This window comes from Dermacentor variabilis, chromosome 10 (genome assembly GCF_050947875.1).
Source record: "Dermacentor variabilis isolate Ectoservices chromosome 10, ASM5094787v1, whole genome shotgun sequence".
Lineage (NCBI taxonomy): Eukaryota > Metazoa > Arthropoda > Arachnida > Ixodida > Ixodidae > Dermacentor > Dermacentor variabilis.
The window spans coordinates 40,235,923-40,261,148 of NC_134577.1; the positions used below are offsets into that span (position 1 = coordinate 40,235,923).

Consider the following 25,226-nt stretch of genomic DNA (forward strand, 5'->3'; position numbering starts at 1 on the left):
AAGTGAATTTTATTAACCAGTTGTTTCGGAGCCTTTTTGGCTCCTTCTTCAGGAGGTATTCTTGGGGGGTGGCGGTGTGCATCTTTTAAAGGGTCTTTCGTAAACAGGAGGGGAGAGCATGGTAGGTGGGGAGTCACTTGATAGACGGGAAGCGGGGGGCGGGGCGATGGCTGCAGCGAGGCTGGTTGGCTGGAATGACCGATGCTGAGGGAGCTTGACCCCCAAGAGTGCTGTTGACGGGAGGAGGGGGGAGGGTGGGGTGAACAGACGGTTTGGTGTTGGTGCCTCGAGAGGGGATCTACCTGGCTGGGCGTCCTTTTCTTCTTTTCGTCATGTCGCCAACGCCATGGATATGCACCGAGGGTAGGTTGCCCTTCATGCTTTTTCGCGAGTTTGTCTCTATTTGAAGGATTTGGGTTTCCTGGAAATCTATATTGTGGTCGGTGCCTTCAGAATGTTCAGCGATGGCACTGCGTATTCGGTTGAATGTTTTCATGTCATTCTGGTGTTGTCCGATTCCTTCTTTTCGATTTTTGGTTCACCCGATGTACTTTGCTGGACATTCGGCACAGCTGATATTGTAGATGATGCCTTGAGCTTTTTTTTTTTTTGGTAGACAGTCTTTTGGTTTAGGGAGGAGGATATTGAAAGTGTTTATCAGTTTGTGCGCAACGTTGATGCCTTCTCTTTTCAATATTTGGTTGAGAGCACCGCTGGTACCTTTGACATATGGGATGGACATTCGTTTCCGGGGGTAGGGGAGGTTTCAACAGTTCAAGGTGCCGTAGTTTATTTCTTCTTTGTTGTCGAGTCGTTTTTCGAATGAAGTCCTCTGTGTAGCCATTCCTTTTAAATTAGTTGAAAACTGTTTCTTTTGATATGATTCCGATGGGGAATGAGTCTTGGCGCTTTTGAATAAAGAATTTGCAACAACAACCTTCAACCGTTGACTTCTCCCCTACGCCAGAAACGAATGTCCATCTTATCTTTCAAATGTACCAGCAAAGCTCTCAGCCAAATACTGAAAAAACTGATGGTCACAAACTCACAAATACTCACAAACTGATAAACACTTTCAATATCCCCCTCCCTAAACCAAAAAATCGTCCACCAAAAGAAAAAGCTCAAGGCGTCGTCTACAAAATCAGCTGTGCCGACTGTCCGGCGTCGTACATCGGGGAAACCAAAAATGTAAAAGAAAGAATCGGAAAACACCAGAATGACGTCAGAACATTCAACCAAATATGCAACGCCGTCGGCAAACATTTTGGAGACTCCGAAATTGCTTTCCAACAAACCCAAAACCTTCAAACAGAGACAAACTCTCGAAAAAGACTACTGTAGTCATGGCACATTCAGAATATGGGGGGGGGGGGGGGTAACATAAACCATGTAAAGGGAAACCTACCCTTGGTGTACATCCTAGGCCTTGGCGCCATGCCGAAAAGAAGAAAGGATACCCAGCCAGGTAGATCCCCACTTGTGGTCATCAACACAAAAACGTCTGCACTCCCTCATGAACCCTCCCCCCGCCTCCTCTCAACGGCACTCTCGTGTGTCAAGCTTCCCAAGCATCGGTCATCCCAGCCAACCAGCATCGCTGCAGCTATACCCCTTCCACCTCCGCTCTTCCAGTATGTCAAGTGACTCCCCACCTTCCGTATGCTTCCCTCCTGTTCACAAAAGACTCTTCAAAGGGCCCCTCACCAGGCCTCATAGCAAATTTTGGTTATAAGCTGGAAGTTGTTACGTGTCCTCTAGGGAGCATTCTGCCACAAAAATTTTTCAAATCTGCTCGTTAGTAGCCAGGACAAAAATATTTCAGTGCCGCGAACCCATGATTTCAGCAGGCGGGCTCCACTGCCAAGCAAGACGCTCTCTCCACTCTCCCTGTCTAGCCTATGCGACCAAAATTCTTTCCACGCGTTCTCCCATACTGGATCTCGAGGATTGCGTGATCCATACGTCGCAGCATACACCTTCTTCTTCTTCTTCTTCTTTTTTTTTTTGCTCCTTGCTTTTTTATTCTTTTTGGTGCTACGCACTTCCACCAATGTTCACGTAGCGCACAATTTTGAGTGCTGTGTACAAGGAAACATGACTAGCGGTACCAATTCAGTGCTACACAAATACTCGGGCAGAACAAGCGGATTGTAGAGCATGATCACGTGCTGGAACACGGTAGAAAATGGCATAGTTTCGGCACCTGCGCACGTGACCGCACGACCGTGGGAACAAGCAGACGAAGCGGAAGTACATCTCTCTTGCTTTGGTGCGAAGCAAAACAAAAAACACGCAGACATTCTGTTTGTGTGTTTTGTTATTTCTGTAAACTTCAAGTCGTCAATTCAAGCAACAGATTGCACAGATAACAGATGTCTTGAATAATTCTCGAAGTCGCATGTCACCATGAGCGATGTCATACTGCGGACACGACTACATAGGCGCAGGGGCACGACAACGTCACCGTCCGGCTTGGAGCGTGGCAGTCGCGAGTGAAGATGGAAAAGGCATTCGGATTGAAATTTCAGATCTTTCCGCGGCGTGTAGCCATGCGATACTTTGCAGAAACGGTCATTATCATGCAGTGTATGCTCTGCACTTGTCAGCTCAAAATGGCCAGACCTGTTGAGGGGCCCTTTAAAAGCTGCACACCGCCACCCCCAAAGAATAACCCCTGAAGAAGGAGCCGAATAGCCTCCAAAACGTCGGGCTGATAAAATTCAGTTATTTGGTTGCAGTCAGTCTGAAAGTCCTAATCAATTTCCTAACCAGACAGGTAATTCTGCCGAAATGTTTAGCTTCTAAAATACCTTTGCTCTTTTTATGGTTTTTGCCTTTTTGATACAGTGCATAGAGTTCTACGTGGCACTTCAGTTACAGGTATTCTTCACGTACGACGTCATTTGTTGTCCAAGAGGTGCATTGGCTTGCCTGTGCACGCAACCTTGTTTCTTACATTGTGCAAGCTTGTGCAGCCAAGTAAATTGAATGCACCACATCTTATGGGGCACAGCCAGCAAAACTACCTGGCAAAATGAATATTTAGTTTTCAGTACAGTGTCCATATTTCACTCCTGAAAATTTTGCGTGCCTTTAATTTTTGTGACAATCTCTCACAGTGAAGTTTGCATAAATTAAGGGCATGTGATAAAGGGTTTTCTAGTATTGACAAAATATTTTACTGAAACACATAAGTAGGTAAAATAGCAATGGTGACTTTATATTGCAGCATACTAGAGCACTGCACCTCAAGCTCCTTGTACGATTGCACTGGATTGGGTGAGAAGTTGGTGAAACGGTGTATTCACTTTGTATGATTCTGTAATCACTAACATTTACACAGATCTGTTGGTTTACTTTTATTATTCACTCTGATTATACTAAGTTTTGCTCTACATTTAGCCCTGTGCATAACCACCAGTGAAATAACATAATATTGAGACATCAAAACCAGCACAGTACTGCAGTAGTATGTAGGAACGATAGCCACATGTGTCGGGTTGAGAACAACAAAATGCAAAGTTTGTACCAGATGTAGGGCTGCTGACACTTATCGTAACTGTATGTTCTGGACCTGACGTTTAAGTAAGGTTGTAAATGAATTACTACTGCACGTTGCAACAACGTCCTCAGGCTAACATATGTGCAACATTATACCATGTTTGCTTACTTCAACCACCATCTCTGAACCTTCACTAGGCTTCCCAAACAGCGACTATGGATTATTTGATCAAACACAAAGAAAAATATAGCTTGCGTAACTAACCCTGAGCCACGGAGTAAGACATTTAGGAGGTGAAACTCCGGTCAGCGCGAGCGAGCGCGGGCGACCAGATAAGGTCACAATTGTTGTATGCGCCGACGGGGCCATATACAGTGGCGGCGCCATGCGGCGTGTCGTAGAAGCCGCAGCGAAAAAAAAAAGAGAATGCAGCGCCCGGGCAGGCGGCTCCAGCGCGCTCTCAACGGCGGTGATTTCTTTCCAGGCCACCAGCACGATAACGGCTCCGCGGGCATGTGACTTTTTCTGGTCGCCGCAAACAGCGGAGTTTCCACTCCAAAATGTTTCTTGCTCCGTGCCCTGAGCTCTTAAATTTACCTCAGCATATGATGAACGCTTATCAATGTCTCATTCCTTCACAGGCGTGTGCTGTACAGGACACCAAATGTCGGGTGATTTAGTCCCCCCTTGTTGGCAAACCAAATTAGGGGAGTAGAGAGGGTGCATAGGCACTCCTCCCCCCCCCCCCCCTCTCCAATGCCTTTTACACATATTTGAATATGGAAAGTAGACTCCAGCCTAAATATTTTCTCCCGATACATCAAGATGATGCTTGCCAGTCCCATCTTTGCTCCATTCGTGACTTCGATGACATCACAGCCCACTATCACAGCAGATTTTCTGTCTTGCCTGTCGCCGGTAAACAATAAATCGTCAAGAGAAGGTGCACTGGGTTGTGTTGAAAGCAGCTTCGATTTGCTTCTTTGTCATCTCTAGCTCCTGGGGAGAGATGTAGTGTGTTCCTGGTGTCAGTCCGGCAGCAATTTGCTGGCATACTTGTCGGCAGTCCACGCCCGTGTATTCGAGAGCAACAGCTGATCCTGCGAGATTCAGGTGTCCACAGGTGAAAATATCACTTAACATTGTAGTCAAGCTCTGTAATCATGCACAATTCAAGCTGTTGTTCTGTTTTCTGTTCCTGAAGGCATATTAGGACCCCTTTACTGGCATTTGTTGCGCTAAGCCGTGTACATGCTATAAACAATGTTATTTTCAATTCATGGAAACTTCCCTGTTGGGCTGTGATATGAAGAAAATGATTAAGGCGAAAGCCTCAAGTGGCTCGTTGCAATGGCTCACATAAAAAAAAAAGCGGCGTCTTGTCCGGTGATGCAAAAAATGACGAAAAAAATGTCATCAGGAATGGGTCATACTCCGCAAGCAAGCAAAGATGCAATGGCTGACTAATAATCAAGAAATTAACTGAAAAACGAAAGAACCTTTAGGTAGTGCATTAAATGCTCGCATGTGTCGTTGAGGAGGTTGACCTACAGCGCCATACGTTTATTTCACACTGCGGCTCTTCATGTCTCGGTAGAAGTCTTACCCCTCCGACCGTATAATTTAGTGCATTACCATGTGTAAAGCAGGCTTTCGCCTTCACGTGTTACATGAGTGTGACATGCTGCTGAATTTTATAATTTATTTAGTAGTGGCATCAATTTAACATGGTTGTGAAACACTGAAGCACCTTGCAACTGTTTTTATGCATTGAAATTGATGGCAGTTCTGTGCATTGGTTGTTGCGGGTCAAAAAAGGACCTTGTTAACAGCTCATGATGACAGCACTTAGACACTTCAGGAAAATGGTCTTAGCCCCATGTAGACTACTAAGAATAAAAACAAAACAACTCTTAGTTGCAACATGCATTGGTTACAAAATTGAATGGGAACCTGTTAAAATTAAATTATGGTGTTTTACGTGCCAAAACCACTTTCTGATTATGAGGCATGCCATAGTGGAGGACTCCTGGAATTTCGACCACCTGAGATTCTTTAATGTGCACCTAAAGCTAAGCACACAGGTGTTTTTGCATTTCGCCCCTATCGAAATGCGGCTGCCGTGGCCGGGATTCGATCCCGTGACCTCGTGCTCAGCAGCCCAACACCATAGCCACTGAGCAACCACGGTGGGTTACATGGGAACCTATAAGAAATCCTGCTGCAACTGTTAATAATCTGCGCTATGGTATTACTGGAAAGTGGGGGGGAGAATGCTCATTTCATTTTGCCAGAAGAGCAAATATCCTACTGCTGAAGGTGTCCCTTGAATGACCTTGTTGCTGTATTTTAAAATGCCCTACTGGATTTTGGAATGTGCTGGGCACGAATAGGCATTGGTAGGCATATTTATTTTTACCAGCATTAATTATGAACTCTTGGTTAAATCTTCCACGTGCAGCTATGCCCCTCTTGCTCCTCCGTCTTACCGACTCTAACAGCTGTGGACCATGGTCATGTGCAGTGACGTACCAACTATTTTTCAAGTAGGGGGCAGGGCAAGTCACTCTCTCTCTCTCTCTCTCTCTCTCTCTCTCTCTCTCTCTCTCTCTCTCTCTCTCTCTCTCTATATATATATATATATATATATATATATATATATATATATATATATATATATATATATACATATATATATATATATATATATATATATATATATATATATATATATATAAAGTTATTTTCACACTACTTAACACCTGGCATCACTCTGCCGCCACTACTCTGTCCACATTGATGCCCCACGCCAACAACGGCAGCTGCACTACCCTGCATATAATTTCCCCTGCACATAGTTTGACTTGTGCAGTGCATGTTCGTTTTTCGTTTCTACATGTTCATGTTCGTTTCCACAAAGCCCGACACGATGGAGGAGTCCTTCCAAGTGGAGCAGAGGTTAGGTTAGCGGCATCTACCTAACCTCTCTCTCACCTGGCTTCTTCCAGGTGGGATAGAGCCGGCGTGCCTCATAATCAGACCGTGGTTTTGGCACGTAAAACCCCGTAATTAAATTATTATTTTTTTCTGGTTTTGCGGTGCAAATTTTCCGTGGTTGGCACTCCTTGGGTTAGATCTTGTTTACATACATAAATACCCAAGACTGCATGGACGTGGGAACTGCTGTCGTAGCCGTAGGACAATTTGTAGTGAAACGCGTGTGTAATGCAGAGGTTGTGGATTTGGCTTTCACCATCAGCAAGTTGAGTTTTTCCTCCATTTCCCATCAGCTTCTCATTTTTGTACTTAATTAGAAACTACAAATAACTTGTCCTATGCTTTCCGTTTCTTCATTATCTGTTGTTTTCATATGGTTCTGACTAACAAATATGTGCGAGCGTTCTTACAAAACCAGGCCCATCGGTTCCCTTTCTTTTTGTCCAATACTTGACAACTGGCTATTTTAGTGCTTATGGCCTACCAGTTAGTCTTTCCTGCAGCCTAGTCTTGTAGGAGTTTTATTTGTTTCGTTACAACCAGTGATGTTTTTTTCTTGTAAAAGGCTCTGTATTCTTTCTAGGGCACACGAATATCTCCTTAGTGTTTTGTTTTCCTTTTCCAGAACTGATATTTTTTCAACAACCATTTATTATGCATTTTAGAAAAGTTGGTCAGTTTCAAATGCCTGTCATTCTCGGAAAGCTTGTTTGCCACCAAGCTTAAAGGTGCCAAGTGGCTATTTGTGTAATTTTTTTCATGACTCTTGTTACCTTGTGCTTAAAATGATCTTAATTGTGCTTTATAGTTGACTGCTTAATCAGTGTAAGCGTGTTCCTAATTATATTGAAGCAAATATTCCTGCTGCAAATATGTGCATCTGCATTTGTCTATTCAATATTCGATGCTTAATATTCGTATTCGATTCATATTTGAAAAAGTTGATATTCGATCGTCTACCTCTAACATTTACATACTGGATTATGACAGCTTAAATTTTTCAGTATTTTCAGATTGGAAGGTTAAATATACCGCACGATTCAAAAGAACACAGGCAACGTAGATTTCCTAGCTTGAAAATGCATTTAGTCTGCATATAATCCCTAAATTTTTTGTGCTTGTCGGCATTTGTGGTAGCAGGACTAGATTCTGTGGAATGCGCTTGGCCGCATGTTGTTACCCTGGCAATGACAATTACCCGAGCTTTGTACTGGTTAAATACCATATCTTTACCCTTGATCTAGCTGAAAGCCACCGTGAAGTACTGATTGGTCTGAAAGACGCGAAAAACGGACGCGATGTATTCGGTCACGCGTGAATGAGCTAAGCCGTTCCGATATTTACGCTTTTACGCAGTCGACATGACTTATTCGTCTGCTCTGTTCAAAATCTGAACAGAAAATTTATTCCACTTGGTTTTGGCAAATTACTTCTCTGACGCGCTTGCCAAGCGTCTACCAATCGAATGGATTTAGTGACAACGTGGATCACATAGGTTTTGTAGTACTCAATTATATGTACATTCAATAGGTTTTGTAAATAATAAATCAACTTCAACTTTGTGACCACAATGTCAAGGCTGGTGTTACCACTGTGCTGTGAGACACTATCACAGTGTGAAGGCTGCCAATGTGAAGGCAACTGTTGGTTCATCATGGTGAAGGAGGCTATGCATCGTACAGCGAGTTTTGGCCACTTGCATGTGGCTTTTGAATATCAAAGCGCATTCCTGAAGGCCATTTCCCAAGCAATCTTTCTAACTTATAAGTCGTTAAAATATCGCCAACTGTTCATTCAAGTCACTAAAAGTGTCACTGATTACTTGATCGCAAGCTTTGCCATAAACAGAAAGTCACAAAATCTAGCTTCAGAATCGCTAAAATGGTAACATGGATAAAATACTGGTAAATTATAAAAGCAAATTTGATATTGTGTTTTCAAAGATGGTTAGGTTGGATGGCCCCAACGAACACGGGATGATGCAAGTGATGGTAGATTAAACTTGTTTTGCGCAGCCTAGTGATAGCTTTCTCAGCAATGCAAGCTTGCAAGGCACAGACTGCAGGCGTCTCGCACCGCAAAGTGCGGATTAACGCGTCTGCTACAGCACGTGAAGGCAATGCCTGAAAGCAGGGGATACGTAATGAATAAATCGTACCTATGTGAGCCCCATTCTGATAGAAAACTTGGCCTCAGCTGTTGTTTTGTTGTATTTGTGCAGTGTGCAGCTAACAGTGCCTGCTTTCACAAGTGTGTGCGCGTAGGGGGGAGGGATAAATAGTCTACTTTTCCTTTTCAATTCTGACTGTGGGGGGCGGGGCACACCTCCCCCAAAACTGGTAATTGCACCTATGACAAGCATGGTGTCATGCACGCACAGGCAAATATAAACACATCTCACGCGATAGTCACAAGCACTCACTGTCACAACGCTGACATGATGAAGACTGCCAGCAGCGAGAAGTGTACACTTTGTGCTGCATCAGTTTGACCGCAAGAACATCTTTCATGACCAAATAAGGGAAAGCAGCCTTGAAAGTTCTGGGAACCCCAATTGCAATATTGAGATTCAATTGCATTAGTGACAGACCAAGTAGCCTGAATCAATGTATAAATTAAGACTTGAACGACTACTGCAGACTTGTGGAGGTGGGGAAATTTATGAACTGTAATCGAGTAGACTCTGTGTGCTATATAAATACCAGTGATGAGTGTGCTGAAGAACCAATGTGGTCGAGAGCCCATGGTGGAGAGGCCAGACCCCCATTATCAGTGCTTCAAGCCGCTTTCTGTAGACTTGAGTGATCTTGGTTGGGAGTCTAGGCGCATATATTTCCGTGTTTCAATAGTGGGGGGGGGAGCAGATTACCTACTTTGTCGTCCCCCCTCCAAGTCCTGAGGGCGGGGGGGGGGGGGCACAGTAGGTCATTTGCCCCCTTGATAGATACGCCTATGGTCATGTGACATACCCTTGCCATTCCTTTTGATTGACTTGTGCCCCAGTCGCACGAGGTGCTTTCAACCGAGTTCACTTGGGATCAAATTTCTTGATCAGGCTCAATCGCGATCGGGAATGCCCATGTGATACCAGAAATACTCACAGCTGCATGTTAACATTGGTTGGCACACTATGGCACCTCGTCTTGATCAGGTCCCCTACGAATAGCTGCATGTAAATGTTGCATGATGCTGTCTAGCATCACATGACACATTATGCCATTGGCTTTTTGTAGCATTGCCAAGCTGTGAGTGTACCGCTGCATGGCATTCCAGCACCCAAGTTACTGGCTACAATAACCATGGTTAAACTGAACTAACTGCTCAGCTTCTTGGAAAAGCTAACGTCGTTTATGGATTCGCTTAACAGAAGATGGCTATGCTTTTTGAGTAACATGGTGCAAATGAACTAAATAAGAGGCCTGGCATAATCGTGGTTAGTTTGCCCATGTAACTAGCAAATAACAAGCACAGAAAGCATTGACGAATTCCTTGCCCTTTGCAACTTTTCCATGTTGTCCATTCTGGAATATGGACTGTGCCAAGCCATCTTCCAGGCAGGCTTCTAGCGTCTGTACAAGGTCTGCCTGCAATGTAAATGTGACATGTTTTAATACTTCAAACTCCAAACTACACTATCATGCCAAAAAAAGACACATTTGCCTAAAAGGGGAAGCAAATTAGTAGACAGCTATGCAAAGTAAGAATAGTAGTTTTTTTAGCTGTATAAACTTGTAAACATTCGCTTACTAACTAAATGAACAAGCATGGTGTCACATGCATAAGGCAAACAGAAACGCATGTTATTTGATGAGCTCATACACTTGACGTCAAAGTGCTGGCATGAGGAAGAGCAGCAGCAGCAGCGAGCAAATTGAGTTTCGTCCTCCCTCTCGGCTTCAATGTGGACTAAGCAGTGAGAACACTGCGCACATGAAGCTGTGAGCCTTCGGCATACCTTCGGCAGCCTTCAGCATACGGCGTTCGTGTTGTCCACTTCTCTACTCTTGTGTCCTGTCTGCACGCCTCACTTCTATTTTACATAATGAATCCTTACCAACTAGCTCAGCTTTCTGTCGTTCTAGGCATACCTAGACTCTGTGCTCGTTGCAGATTGCTTTCAAGATGGGGTCTGCACGGCCGTGCTATACCCATAAGCAAAAGTATACGGACTGCAGGCTTCTTGAAGAAACTTAATTAAGACCAACTTAAGGAGGCCCTGAACCACCCCTCGTGCTTGGTGAAATAACGTAATCCGCAGGTAGCATATGCTGTTGTGAACATCTCATCCAAGTTCTGCTGTTGTACGCGGTCTGTGGAGCTCGCAAGCGGAGCGCGAAGTCACCTTTTTCTCAAACGCTCTCGTTTCGAAAACCCCATGATCCTCGCTCTCTTCTGTGTGCTCTATTTCGTCATAGAGCACACTCCAATACACGGCTGCTATTGGTCGCTGCGCTCGGCTACACAGCGGCCGCCACAAGTCCAGTGGCTAAGCGCACTGCAGCTCTCTGAGGACAGCCGCGTTTGGCTTATGTTCAGTGCGGCATAAGCACCAAATCGGACATTTGAACTGCGCACCAAATACCTTGGACTGCGAAGGCTACGTCTCCGCCAGAGAGTTCACAGTTCAAGGGATTGGAGGAAGAAGGGGAGGACAGCTGATGCCGTGTTTGATTGCCGATAACTCCGCTTCTGCTGAATGCATTGAAGTACTTTTTGCAGCAAAGTGGTTCTGAAATAGCCTATCTTCACTTCAAATGTCTTTCTCCACTTCGATAAAACGTGGTTCAGGGCCCCTTTAAGCGGCTCATTGCAATGGCTCATACCAGAAAAAAGCGGCGTCTAGTCCAGTGAAGCAAAAAATATCAATCAGGAATGGCTCATACCCCCGTAAACAAGCAGTGAGTGAGTGAGTAAAGACTTTATTTGAAAACACGGTATTGACGGATGACCTTGTTGTTAGGCAGCCACGAGCCCCTGGGCCCCTGGCGGCTTCTTCAGCTCTCTCGATGACCTTGGCCTGCAGGTCAGGGTCGGAGCTGAGCAACACAGCCTCCCACTGCTCAGTATTACTTATTTCGTGATTTGTGTGATTTTCAGCTCGGCACGACCACATAATATGGAATAGATCCACTTTTTGCTTACAATGCTTACGTGTATTAGGGCATTGGTCCGGGTAGTAGTAGTGATAGGCTACGGGGTTGGGGTAGGTGTTCATCTGAAGTCGTCTCCAAGCTACTTCTTGCCGCTTGTTAAGCGATTTGTGTGCTGGCAGGTGCACTGCCCTGGCTAACCTGTAGTGCTCAGTTATTTCCTGGTAACTGACCATGCGATCCCTCTCTGATCCTAGCGTGAGCTGTCCGGGTGCTCAGTTGGCGAGTCCTCGAGCGGCGTTGTGGGCGGCATCGTTGCCGGGTAGGGAGGAGTGTGCTGGTGCCCAAATGATCTGGATTGGTCGTGGGTGTTGGTTGGTGTCTACTCTGTGTTTTATGGGAGCCGAGACCCGACCTTTCACAAAATTGCGTACTGCTGCTCTGGAATCGCTAATAATGTAATGACAATGCATGGAGGCTATTGCCAGAGCGATAGCCGCCTCTTGCGCTGTTTCGGAGCTTCTGGTGCGAATTGAACCACCAGCGCGTATTTGACCTGAGGAGTCCACCGCTGCAAGGGACATACAGTTGCGTTCTACTGCTGCGTCGACATAGACTACGTCTTTGAAGGTGTGGAATTTCTGATGTAGGGCTTTGGACCGCTCGGCTCTCCTTTCCTTGTGGAATTCGGGGTGCATGTTTTTAGGGAGTGGATTAATTTTGAGATGGCGCCTCTGATCGTGAGGAATGTCTACTTTAATGCTTTGCATCGACTCGTAGTTGATGCCGAGATTCTGGAGGATGTTTCGCCCGGCGGCACTCTGAGCTAGCCTTTCGTATTGAGATATAAGGTGCGCTTCTACAAGTTCATTGAGGGTGTTGTGCACACCTAGGGCTAGCAACAAGCAAAGATACAATGGCTGAAGAAAGCTGAATGAAGAAATGAAAAAATGAACGAATGAAAGAACCTTTAGGTAGTGCATTAGGTGCTCGCTTGTGTCGTTGAGGTCAATCTACAGTGCCATACGTTAGCTTCACACTGCGCCTTGTTTTGTCTTGCAGGAAGTCTGACCCCTCTGATTGTATAATTTAACCCTTTCAGACGCCACTTTGTCCCGTTGATTGAAAACATGCTTTCACCACATCTCTTGCATCTTCAGAATTATAGTAAAAGTGTACAGCTGCTGAAAAGATTAAGGACTTTCAATTGTTTAGTGAGTTTTGTCAAGTTTACAAAATTTTGACTCCATGTGAAAACTCACTACAGGAACATCAAATGTGAGAACATATACTATTTCATGTTTTCGAAAGCTTGAGAAGCACTTGTCCAGCCACTTGAAAATTGTGCCTGGTGCATGACATTGTGAAAAACGATGAACGTGAGCCCGCTACATGCAACATACTGACACAGAGTAAAAACAGCCAGCCGTCTACTTTCCCACTCATTTTGCTAAAACATTCCGCACGTTATTCAAAATTGCAGCACAGTTCCAATAATAAGTGTTTCAAGATGTATGAAACACATTTTAAATACCATTACTTTCATCGGTGCTTTTGCTCTTGATGCGCTCTCCTGCTGTGCACAATTGTGTAGACAGCCCCTCAAACGGTTAATGCATTACCATGCGTGCAGCAGGCTTTCGCCTTCACGTGTTACAGGAGTCTAACATACTGCCAAACTTTCATAATTTTCACGTGCACTAACGTTAACTGATGAGGGTGCTAGAAAGTTCACAGTGCTGTATACGAGCTCAGTGCTGGGCAGTATTGAAGATACATGTATCTTAGATACTATCTTAGATACTATCTTAGATACTCTTTGGGTATCTTGTATATCTGTATCATGATACGCCTGACAAGACATGTAGCAGTATCTCTACTGTTTCTGATACATGAAAGAATGTATCTTGTATCTTAACATACAAGATACCGGCTATTGCAACATCAGCATGTGAAACTATAAACGTTGACTGAACTCTGCTTCTAAAGCTGATGCTGCCTTGCTTTTTATCTTTCCACCAGAGCGCTCCTGCGAGGGCAGGCGATGAGGCCTGCACGTAAACAATAGTATGTTTGAGGACAAGGTAAAACTACTCAGCGGTATTTGCGTCATTATGCAGAGGCTTCTTATCGACGTTTTGGTAATCAGATGGTGACCCGCTAGCTAGTCTGCAAGCAGAGCAGCAAATCCCATCGATTAAAAAAGCAACAAGCAAAAACCGCTGACAACACAGCGTATAAATAGCTTTCATGTTAAGCAGCTAAAACAACCCCAATCAGTTCTTTCAGAATGAAAATATACTTTGAGCAAGAAAGAGAAAAGCTTTGAGATGCTAAGAGATATTTCATTAAAATGAAACATGGTTAGTCAGAGCTAAGAAATTCATAAGCAAATAGTTCTGTGCTTACATGTTTGCTGCTACATTATATAATGTAGATCTGTAATAAGCAATTTGCGAATGTATCGAAGTATCTTAAGATACCAATGGAAAGTATCGTATCAGAAACAATAATTGCGGTAGTATCTTGTATCTGTATCTCAAATACTTGTTGCCTGAGTATCGTGTATTGTATCATGGTACAATTGAAACGTATCTTTGCCCAGCCCTGGGCTAAAGTCCACAATTTCAAGGTACATTCATAGGCAGAGAAGAAAATCGGCTTTATAGCGGCATCCCTGGGCCACGTACATTTTCTCAAGAGAATACATGGTGTTCTCCCTACATTGTTGGTAGTGATGTCACATTGAGACAAGATGCAAAATGAAGTAATGTATGCCACCTGTCTCAATATCACTCATGAATTCATTCAAATTTCTTGTGTTGTACGAGTTAAAACACAGAATTGCAAGGAACTGTTTAACAGCCAGGTGAAGGAGATATGACATTTTGAAAGAGTGACTATAATTTAAAGGTTGCAGAAAAATAAAAGTTACCCAAGGAGGTGCAGGCATCAATAATGAAAAATGGTCATGGAAATGTTTTGCTAGTAACTACAATTTTAGCTCCAAAGGGAATGAAGATACTTTTGGTGGCGGTTGATAATCGGGGGTTTGAATTTAGTTACTGTACTTTTAACTCATAAGAATCGGTGGCTTCATTATCTTGTTTAAGATCACAATTGCCTTCAGCATTTTTATAAACTGTTCGTTAATATAAGTGGCTTTGCAAGCCCAGGCCTCACAATATATTATTAGCATGAATTATTAGCTCACGTGAAAGGTATTAGTTGTTCCTTTTTTTTATCCTTGCTTGTTTTTGTTGGTAATTAGGCCAGTACAAGACTGACCATAAGCTATGTTTTGAATATAAAATGGTTTGCAAACGTGAATGTTAAAAGCAAAAATTTAGTGCTTTTGGGAGAACATAAATTGTGAGCAGTTCTAACACTGCTGGTTTAGGCTGTGATCCCTATGTGCATATTCCCATTATGATGTGCAGACAATGAAGAAACTGCGAATTTCAGGTCATTGGAGCTGTACCATAACCTGCATAAGATTATTTCGACCATGTGCGGCATTTCGACAGATGCTGATATCTTGGTGTGAGTTTTTTTTTTCTTTTTGCACTTTTACCAAAATGCTGCCACTTCTATCGGGTATGAAACCGGTGCCCTTGTGCTCAGTCACAGCAGGAATGTACAGAAGTGTGACACGCAGGACAAGGAGACCAAATATGTGTTCTAGTAGTTATGTTCTATTTCGTGTATCATTTTTCTACTCATCATCAGCGATGGAAGTGATGCGACAATTGTGCCAAACTGCGCCGTAAAGGAAATACTGATAAATGCAGCACCAAATTTTCGTTTATCGCAAGTGTTGCGCCAGGCCTGTGCTGACATGCACCTGCTCCAAATTGGGAATATTTGGCATGCGTGAGAAGGCGTGGCGCAGCAAGCAACCATCTTTCGCGCTTTCCATCACAGCTACAACATATATGGCGCGCAGACACCACCTTATCGCACTTGGACATTGTATATGAAACCTCACGGTGGCACTCATGCCGACCGCAGAAATTCGCCTGGAGTGTCCATATAATTGCTATCGCAACAATAATTATGTTAAGTAATTATGGTGACAAACAAATGTGAGGGCACAGCCTCTTAACATGCCTTTCTCGCATGTTGAGAAGCTCAATTAGGATTAAGGTTGTGCTTATCTTCATCTTATATAATAATAAAATGGAAAGGCAAGGTGAAGAAAAATATCTGAATCTTAGTATAATACATATTGAATGCAATGTTTCAACAAGTACCAACTTGTACAGACCTTCCTCTTTGTTCCATAGCAGTAAGTTACTGCTCCAAAACCTTATTTTATTGCTTCAAACAGCAAATTTTTCTGCTACAAACTGTGTTTTTTCCTGCTCCCAAAGCCCCAAAACTGCTACAAAAGACCAAGTGCCGCTTCTGTTACTGCATCATGTTTGTGCACATTGATTTCGTTACCCAGTATTAGCAATCTGTTAAGATTTCTATAGACCATTTTGCTGTTTAACAGACCCTGCAAGCTTCTGGTCTTCCTCAGAGCGGGTAAGAAAGACAACAGCGAACCGCGGTATAGCAGAAGCTTGCATATTTGCAAGTTCTTTTTTTCTATAGCTGATAGGATTTGACAAATCAATTTCATTATATGTTACTCTGAAAATTATACCGTGGGATCTCACTCATTCCAACCTGGTTAACTTCAACTTTCAGTTTATTCAAACTGATGCTAGTGGTCCTGTCAAAGTTGTGTTTTTAAATGTGTGATTATGCCCGGTAATCCAAACGAGTAAGCATTTGCGATGTGAATTCAAACATATTGTGCTGTCGACTATGAACAGCAGCCCACCAACTCAAGCGGCAGTGTTTCCGGCCCAACAGTGTGGCCGCGCCAGCTACTGTTCCCGTTGCAACTACCGTATTTCTGCGCATACAACACGCAGCAAAAAATTTATTCAAACGCTGCGGATACGTGAGCAATTGAAGGCAAATGTGCAAACAAGGCCAAGCCACAGAGCAAGCCCTCTAAGAAATGTAGCCGCAGTGAAATGTAAGAGTGAAACACGATGTACGCAAAGGCCTTCGGTGATGAGCAACCTGAATTCATGGTGGCTTCGGATTAAAGCTTAGACCGTTGCATGGTGTGTAATCCAATGCAATCAGCCCCCAAGATTGTAGAGATTGTAATCCAAACGCACACAAAACATCTCCCTCTCTCTCGCTAGTTTGTCTGGGGCTCTCGCAACTCCACATAGTTCGCAAGGAAAGCTTCGCCTTAAAAAATTAACTACGCTAAAGTAGGGGTGTTGTTATATGCAAATTTTGCATTGAGGTGCAGCTTCATGGCAGCACAGTTTCACTGCCTTGAAGTCACTTTCGGAACTCGTGTGATAGCTCAGTACATGCGCCGCCTAATGCAGTGCTGCACGTAAGTCGCCACTCAACGACTTTCATTTAGTTTGAACTCCGTTTAATTCAAACAACTTTTCGGGCCCCTTCAAGTTCGAATTATCGTGATTAGACTATATCTTCGCTTGAGACATAGGACGTACATTTATTTTATTTGAAAACATAGGCACTTGTGTCGCTGATGTTGTGGCAACTTGAAAACACTTCTTGTTTTCGGTGCAGTATGCTGATAGGACATGGTACTGGAAGTTTCTTGGGGTCGCAGGCTCACCACTGCCAAGGCACATGTAAAAGCGTCTCTATAGCCAACCATTCAAAATAGAGAGCGCCCCGACAAATGCAGTGTCGTGCAAGTGTTACCTGGGCTTCTTTCATACCCCGCACGAAAGCCATGCTATTTTCCTGTAGATTGTCGTTCCAGAAGAGCACCACCAAGCACCTCTGTGACAAACAAACAGAAAGAGAGAAAAAGTTGTATTTTTCACCCAAAAAACATTGTTGGCAATAACTTCTGCACTACCATGCACTATAAGGCTCAGTGTTTGAGTGTGTACATCTCACATAAGGCATCTGCAGCAGCACGCGGACAACCTGATCAGAAGAAAATTATGACGATGCAGTGGCATTGTACACCTACCCATTCTGGGAGAATGGCCAAGAGTGTAGTTGACTATATAAATGAATTAGAGGAATTAATTTAAAAATAATGTTATATATAAGTAAGTGAGGGCAAGTAGAGTATAGAGATATATGCTTCTTTATCAGTCAGCTTGAATGTACAATAATAAAAGACGTATAGAAGGAAAAAGGAGCTAAGAAACAAGAACTATGGCATTTGCTTTGTCTTTTATATAGCACATTTTACTTTGTACTGTGAGCTTCAATTACCCTATAACTCTCAAGTTCTTTCTGGGTAAATTTCATGAAATTTGCCAAGTTTCACTACTTTGTCAATTCACCATAATTTTCTCCTTCAAAAAAATTTTAATGTATAATTTATCCCTTGCATTCAATAGAAATGCTGAGTAAGATGTAAGCAGAAAGTTTTTCTCGAAGTACATAAAAATCTGCTGTAATATTCTCTACACTTCTGACAGCAAGACAAATGTAAATGACGAAATAATGATGCAAAATATGCCCAAAGCTATCAGATAATGGTAGAACGAGCTGACCTGCATGGCTCCTTACCACAGAGCAAAGCAATGTGCACCGTGAATTAGTATGATCTTGTCCTTGGCAATATCGGCACAAACTGGTGGGACAAGTCCATAAGGCATGGGCTTGGCTGTTAAAGGGTTAAAAGCGTCTGAACACAAATACATTGCTCTGCATAGTACAAGAGAGAACGGACAATATATAAGAACAGGACTTCATTCTGTCCATTTTCACCTGTACCACATAGTGCAATGTGTTTCTGTTCAATAACCAACTAGCCCAAATTTCAGCTCTGCTGAGCAGGTTTCCGACTCATGCTCCTGAGCACACACTTGTCTGGAGTGTCAGTCCCAGGTTTGAAATCTGCTGAAGAGTTTACTTCAAAACATGTATACATGTATTTTATTTTGTAGTTGTTATGGTGACACGTGATGATCATTAACTTCCAGAGCTCCTCGAACATGTTATTGCATGTTGCTCTCAATGCTTTTCAAGCTTAAATGACTACGTAAAATATTTGTCCCGAATATGAAGTCGGACAACTGCCTTTATGTATGGAAGCAGTTTGGTCAAATTGGTGCTGATTTGGTAGAAATTGGCACAGACTGCTGTGTCATCACAGGTGATGAAAATCATTGAAGTCTATTTTGAATATTACGAGATGACATGAAAGTACAAAGTGCAGCATCAACACAGCAACCCTGCACACTTTTGCATCTTAACCCCCCTGTTTTTACCATAACAAATTTCAAGAGACGGTTACTCTGTACATGTCATGGAGATCATGCTTTCAGCAACTAACTGTGGTATGTAACTGAAAGATAGGTTTTTCATGTTTGTAACATACCAGTCGATAGTAAGAACTGTCCTAAGAGGTGATTATATGCCCTTGAGCTGCCCGTCAGGCCTCCAGAGGTTAATGGTGAGCCTCTACGCAATAAGATACAAGGATGATGCAAGTGCAAGCAAGAGAGGGCAAAGGTGAGAATGAGACGAGACGCAGTGCTGGTCTCGCCCGAGTCCTCATCTGCTCAAACCGCACGTACGTGCAACATGCATGTGTCTTGCTGGCCGAAATAATGTTTTAAGATACAAGGACGACTTACGATGGCGCCACAAATGTTGCTGGAATATACTGAAGAACTGAAGTTTGCGCTAATTGGTACAGATTTAGTGTAGGTGTCTTGGGCACCAAGCAAAATGCAAAACGAGGAGGATGCTGCAATAGTGCCATTGTCCATCTATTGTCCATCCATTGTACATTGTCCTTCTATGTTCTGCAGGGCACCCGAGATACCACAGTGCCCTTGTAACAGCTGTTGCCGCGAAAAAAAGTTGCAGTTTCGCCCAAAAGGTGAAGCACCAATTGCGATAGCAAATTAGTAGATAGCTATACGAAGCAATTAAAGATGGTAGTTTTATTGGCCATATAAACTTGTAAACATTCGCTTATTAACTACATTAACAAGCACGATGTCGTGCGTGCACAGGTAAGCATGAACACGTCTTGCTGTCAAAATGCTGGAGTGAGGAATTGCGGCAGTGAGCGAATTGACCCTCGTGCATCTCTCGCTTCCACGAGAACGAAACGTCGAAAGCACAGTGCATACGAAGCTACGACTACTAAGCGCACTCTGCGAACGTCGCAGATTGCTTTCAAGATACGGCACCCGCCCGGTCGCACCGTAAGCAGCAGCTGCCAGAGAACGCCCCCTTTTCCTCGCCGCACCCGGGTGCCTTGCGCACGACAGGAGAGGGTGCACTTCCTCTCGGCCTTCCTCACTCATGCGTGCGAGACTGAGCCACATTTGCCGGCTCACTCTTGCACGCTTTCACTTTCACATGCAGCGTACTGCGCGCAGCGACGATTTTATCGCCCTTATACAGAACCTCACGGCGACGGCAGAAATGCCCTCGGAATAGTTGCTATCGATAAAAAGAAAAATGCAAGCAACATCATTCACTGAACCGTGAAACTTGCCTCGACATTGCGCTTGCAGCTTGGTCCAAGTGTGAGCGGCACGTGACTTGTCTGGGGATCCAGGCTCATGGGCATAGGGCACGCCTCAACCAAAGTCCGTGGCATTGCCTAGTCAGCCAACAAGCAGACACTAGTAATTGATTAATTGATTGATTGAGCAATCAATCAATTTTGTTTGTTTGTTTGTTTGTCTGTTATCCTTGAGGCCCGAAGCGAGTGTTACAGAGGGGAATGGTACAAACATAATTGCAAGTAGCAACTCGACATATAGACAGCAGATTATAAGACTTCTATGAATGTTGTTTCCTTTAAACATTAAAAAAAGAAAAAAAAGGAAACCAAATGAAAAATTCGTGGCATGAAACCACAGGTTTGAGGTATGTTTATGTTACGCTCCCAAAAGGACCAGTTAGGCTTGATCTAGTAAACGGGTTGTTATGAGGAACGCTAACCAGCAACTATGGATGGCGGTTCTACTTGTTTATTGTTCGTGGCAATAGAGAGTGACAGAATGCATTTGTGTTGCAGAAAATCGACTTTATCTTATGACGATGGTCTATGAAGGTTGGTGCTTTTTTGCTGAGCTATCCATATGTCAACTTAACAGGCTTGCAAAATGTGAATGTGAAGTTGACTATTCAAATAGCTAGTTTATGAGAAAACGTTCCCTCACAATTGTATCTTGTCAGGGGTCATCATTTTCGTAAAGTTAATAATAATACACTGAAACTGCCATAATGGCATATGCAAATGTAGGACATGTTTACTTAGATGGCACTTTCTTTTTATCCCAAAGGCTGGTGCATTCTGCAACTTCGCTTTGGTTTCCAAGCATAGAACACATATTGCATAGAAAAGTCACTTTAAAACTGATGATCTAAGGGGAGCTGTACCTTTTTCTGTACTATATATACAGTCAAGATTTGTTATACTACAGTTGCATCAGACATGACAATGATTTCATTATACCAAATATATTCAATACACACCAGTATCAGGTAGAAGAACATTACATTTGCTTCATTATATCTGACAATGCACAAATAACATAGACTGGACTAACAATTCCCTCAAGCCACCAAGTAATGGCTTTTCTCCTTGTCCCCTAGCATGATATGTAATTGTTCTGAAGAACAAAAAAAAAGGAATTAATTAATCAATATCTGTTTGTTATATTGAAGTTTGACTGTACGAAGATATTTATATAGTTTCACACGTGGGTAAAGCCATGTTAATATTAATGAAACGATGAAGTTGCTTTGGATAAGTCCCAACTTCACTACTTTCACATGCGCTGTGTCTATCATTCTTTTTTCATGAGTGAGAAAAAAATACCAAAAAATTACAGTTGCTGAGAACAGTGGAGGCTCCTGACAAGTTTGTTGCATGCTCAAATTTAGTGCTTCATGCAAAAAATATGACTGCAATTTTCTGAGCACTTTAATACCACAAATTATCATGTTGAGTCAACATGTCCCATTGCTGGCATGTTGCAAAATGTTGGCATTAGATGCAGGTATTCGTCATGTTCATTTGTTTTTGCAAAACCTATAAAGAACTGCATGAACCGGTGCATAAATTGAAATTGTAAATAGGAAAGAACTAATAAGAACAGTTGTCGAGCATAATTACGTGAGTGTGCTACGTGAAATCGCTGTGTAAGCTGTTCCTAAGTTTGGCACAGTTCTATAGGTACGTTTTTAAGCCTGAGCAAAGCCACTGTTAAAAATTCAGCTGTAAATCTGAAAATGCAACAATGTGTTCTAGTTGTTTTTGACTTGTTAGTGTTTGAATATATGCCGATAGTGCATTAGAGATCTTCAACTGCACTGCATATCAGAGACCAATGATGCAACCTTCAAGTCTCTACAGCATACTTAATTCTTGTGGTTTCAAAAGTTCTCAACAAGTTGCCAAAGTTTCACATAGACTATACTTGCAAATGATTTGAGAAATAAAATAACTATTATTGAAACACATTTATGTCAACTTGTCAAGGTTACTATAACGACAATTTCACTTTATGTGCCATGCATGCAGACTGCCAAGAACTCCTGGTGGGGGGTATTCTGTAAGAGTCCACCTAGTAGACTGTCCATTTCGGCCGCTGCTGATTGGATGCAGCTGTACGAGAGGAGGAGAGGAGCAGCCCTAGTCAATCAGCAGCGGCCGAAATAGACAGTCCACTAGGTGGACTCTGACAGAATACCCCCCCCCCCCCCCCCCTTGCTGGGAATTGCATGTGCACTAAATTCCTGCCGAGAGAATGCTACAGTCATCACTTGCCTCTGGGGGTAGCAGTGACCAGTTTGGCTCTGGTATGGTCGGAGTAAAGTCATACACTTCACTCCAGTGGTTGTTGAATGGACTGAGATGGGCCTTTTTTAGCTGCTCTGGAGGAGCAAATCATTGTGTTATATCATGTCATCTTGTTTCACGTATTACAGATTGCAAACATTGCAGAAGACTTCAACGTGACAGGTTTCGATTCCTAGGCAGTGGTTAGTTGAGGCTGATTTACTTTACACACAAAATTGCAATACAGTAGTATACAAATTGCATTGATTATGTACAAATTGAAAACAGGTTGTATTGGGCTGGCTATAAGAAAACTGCGGAGCAGTGCTGTGCGGTAGCTTTCTTCTTTCCCAATACCAGTGAAAGTTAGGATTGTACTTCACTTCACACGGATCATGCCAAAGTGCACAGTACAATGCTGGCAGGACCAGTATCGTCCTGTGCACTTCTTGCCTCTGTGTGAGCATCTAGTTCACTGGTTCGATTCCTTGTTCACAATGTGCATGCATGCCACTATGATTTATTTAGTGATCAGCAGACTTGCCTGGGAACTGTTCATATGCCAGCGTCAGACAACCAAATCGCATCTCGGAGCAGGATTCTATGGACGGTTGAGTGGAGCAACAGAGCCAAGAATCGATGGCAAAGCAGTCGCGGGCCCGCAGCTGTTGACACGCAGACGCAAGTCGCACATTGTTACAGTTGCGCAGGAACACACTGCAGATACAGCAAACACACGCCAGCAAATTATGTACCGACTAGCATAAGAGATTGCAGGTCTTGTGGGCCTTACCTTCCCTGCGTCGGGCCAAGGACAATGTTGCAGTTAGTGCAGTCATCAATAGTCACAGAGTTGATGTGATCCAGTACATAGAGGCTTGCATTCTGCGTGAAAGTTTATCTTAGGATATCTTAAAACAGTATTTAGAACTCAGGTTATAGTTTATGCTGTTGGAACTGCCAGTAGGCCACATATGGCAGCGTTTCTCTCCGGGAGTGCTCTGGAATATGTGAACAGTGCAAAAAAAGAAACTGGACACAAGTGACTACCATGTGCAATACAAGCATGCATGGAAGTCAGTTGGCCCAAAAGGACATGATGGTTCTTCTATATAGTTGACTAGTGCAAAAGGACACAAGTGGTTACCATGCGCAAGACAAGCATGCATGGAAGTCAGTTGGCCCAAAAGGACATGATGGTTCTTCTATATAGTTGACTACCCTGACTAAGCTGATATGATTTTTTTTTAGAACTACGAAACAAAAATAATTATTGCCTTCTTTTTATTTCATGTCATTTAATTACACACACCTTTAATATTCACACATCCCATAACATGTGTAAGGCAGTGTCCATATTCAGATATACTGCACTGAAGCATGCATTCAAGCATGGTGTCTAATGAAAAGAGCAGAATAATGCGATATTACAATATGCATTTTATGAGGCTCATGCTAACGAATTTTTCAATTTAACGAATCACTTATATAGAACGCACCTGCTATGTGGCAGTTTCAAGGATTCTAAGTTAATGATTTTTTTCCAAGCTGTCGACGGCGGACATTATAGTTGACACGTGGATGCGATTGTGATGGTACGTGTTTGAAGCAGCTTTATACCGAAAAGTGCAACAAAGTTGCATGTGTTATGAAGCTAATGGCCCGGATGACACATCATGCAACATATTACGTGCCGGGGCACGTGGAAATGCAGAGGAATAACTAAATAAACGGAAAAATACAACTCGATCAACCTAATGAAATAATCGCGGCCTCGTACTCTCCCTTGATATACATGCTGCTATAGTTTTCTGCAGATGACTCGCTTTTCGCTAGCACTTGTGCACAGTCGAGCACGCCTATTTGTAGTAATTAACGGGCGAACCGGGAACGTAAACGAGCATACGTGGCAATTTCGTATGACGAACTGCTGTCCGTTGACGTTTCCTGGACATTTTGTGACAGTCGTGTCAATTGCATTTTCAACAGTGTAGTTCGCGGCATCCACTCTCGGTTTGGTATCCCTGAAAAAAAAAATGCGAGCGTTTTTCTTGAAACAGGCTATAATGAAAACTGAAACAGCCTTTACTCACCACGAATACGTTTTTGATTGATCGTGTTCTCTCGCATGCGCACTTCCTGCTGAAAATAGCATCAGCTTGCGTTGGACTGCACCCATGATGTATCATTTGCATATGTAATGACGTGAGTGGCATAAGCTAACTGCTGGATTTAGTTACGCGCGTGCAAGAGCCCTCCCATGTTTTCGGCGATGTTGTCCATTCAAAGCACGCCGTTGCTAAGCGACGTTACAGCCGTGCGGGCGCAGAACCGCAATGAAGAAATAGTGTTTGTTTCAGAACTAATACGGAATCAACACGCTAGTTCGCATGTTGATTATGTCTCAGTGAGCGAGCAAGGTTGCTACAAAATTTGGTGATAATGTTTTAGGGGTCATCTGATTCCTCTGATGAATCGCTAGCGATTGAGGGAGAAAGTCCGAATTCAAATTTCGCGGCATTTTACTTCATATCATAATAAAAGCGTTGAATCGTTTTTGAACACTTCTTCAACGCATTTTGACGTGCTATGAATGTTGTTGGAAAAACTAAAATCTATTACAAAGTCTTCCTCAAAACTGCATTTTTCTCTGTATTTTCGAAACTAACGCTGTCGCCGCTGACTCGCTTGCATTCTTCACCTGTGCGGTTTGTATGGTCGCGTGTGACTGCATGTAAACGATCGTATTTGCGTGTTATTTCCACAGGAAGTCTCGCTGTAATGTGATCCCACAAGGTAATACCACGCA

The 25,226-nt window shown here is 43.2% G+C and overlaps 2 protein-coding genes across 3 annotated transcripts in view; one reads left to right on the forward strand and one right to left on the reverse strand.

Annotated features, from left to right (window-relative positions):
- Positions 1-4,253: 4,253 nt before the first annotated feature.
- LOC142560383 (protein XRP2-like) lies at positions 4,254-24,829 on the reverse strand. The gene is made up of 9 exons (XM_075672443.1): positions 24,511-24,829; positions 24,324-24,441; positions 23,211-23,302; positions 22,962-23,134; positions 22,406-22,512; positions 20,120-20,227; positions 17,344-17,424; positions 9,996-10,086; positions 4,254-4,605 (listed from the first exon to the last, which is right to left on the reverse strand). The coding sequence occupies exons 1-9, from the start codon at positions 24,594-24,596 to the stop codon at positions 4,439-4,441; spliced, it is 1,023 nt and encodes a 340-aa protein (XP_075528558.1). The 5' UTR covers positions 24,597-24,829; the 3' UTR covers positions 4,254-4,438.
- Positions 24,830-25,081: 252 nt separating this feature from the next.
- LOC142560381 (SPRY domain-containing protein 3-like) overlaps positions 25,082-25,226 on the forward strand; it is a 30,511-nt gene continuing 30,366 nt past the window's right edge. For both annotated transcript variants that reach the window (XM_075672434.1, XM_075672435.1), the window contains exon 1: positions 25,082-25,213. The gene's annotated coding sequence lies outside the window, so the exon portion shown is untranslated. The remainder of the gene's footprint in view (positions 25,214-25,226) is intronic.

Bases quoted from the DNA above. Each gene is read 5' to 3' on its own strand.
- LOC142560383 (XM_075672443.1), bottom strand. From the start codon at position 24,596: ATGGGTGCAGTCCAACGCAAGCTGATGCTATTTTCAGCAGGAAGTGCG. The intron at 24,442-24,510 runs GTGAGTAAAGGC...TTTTTTTTTCAG, and splicing joins CAATCAAAAACGTATTCGTG to GGATACCAAACCGAGAGTGG. The intron at 23,303-24,323 runs GTATGCTCGTTT...ACTTTCACGCAG, and splicing joins TCGTCATACGAAATTGCCAC to AATGCAAGCCTCTATGTACT.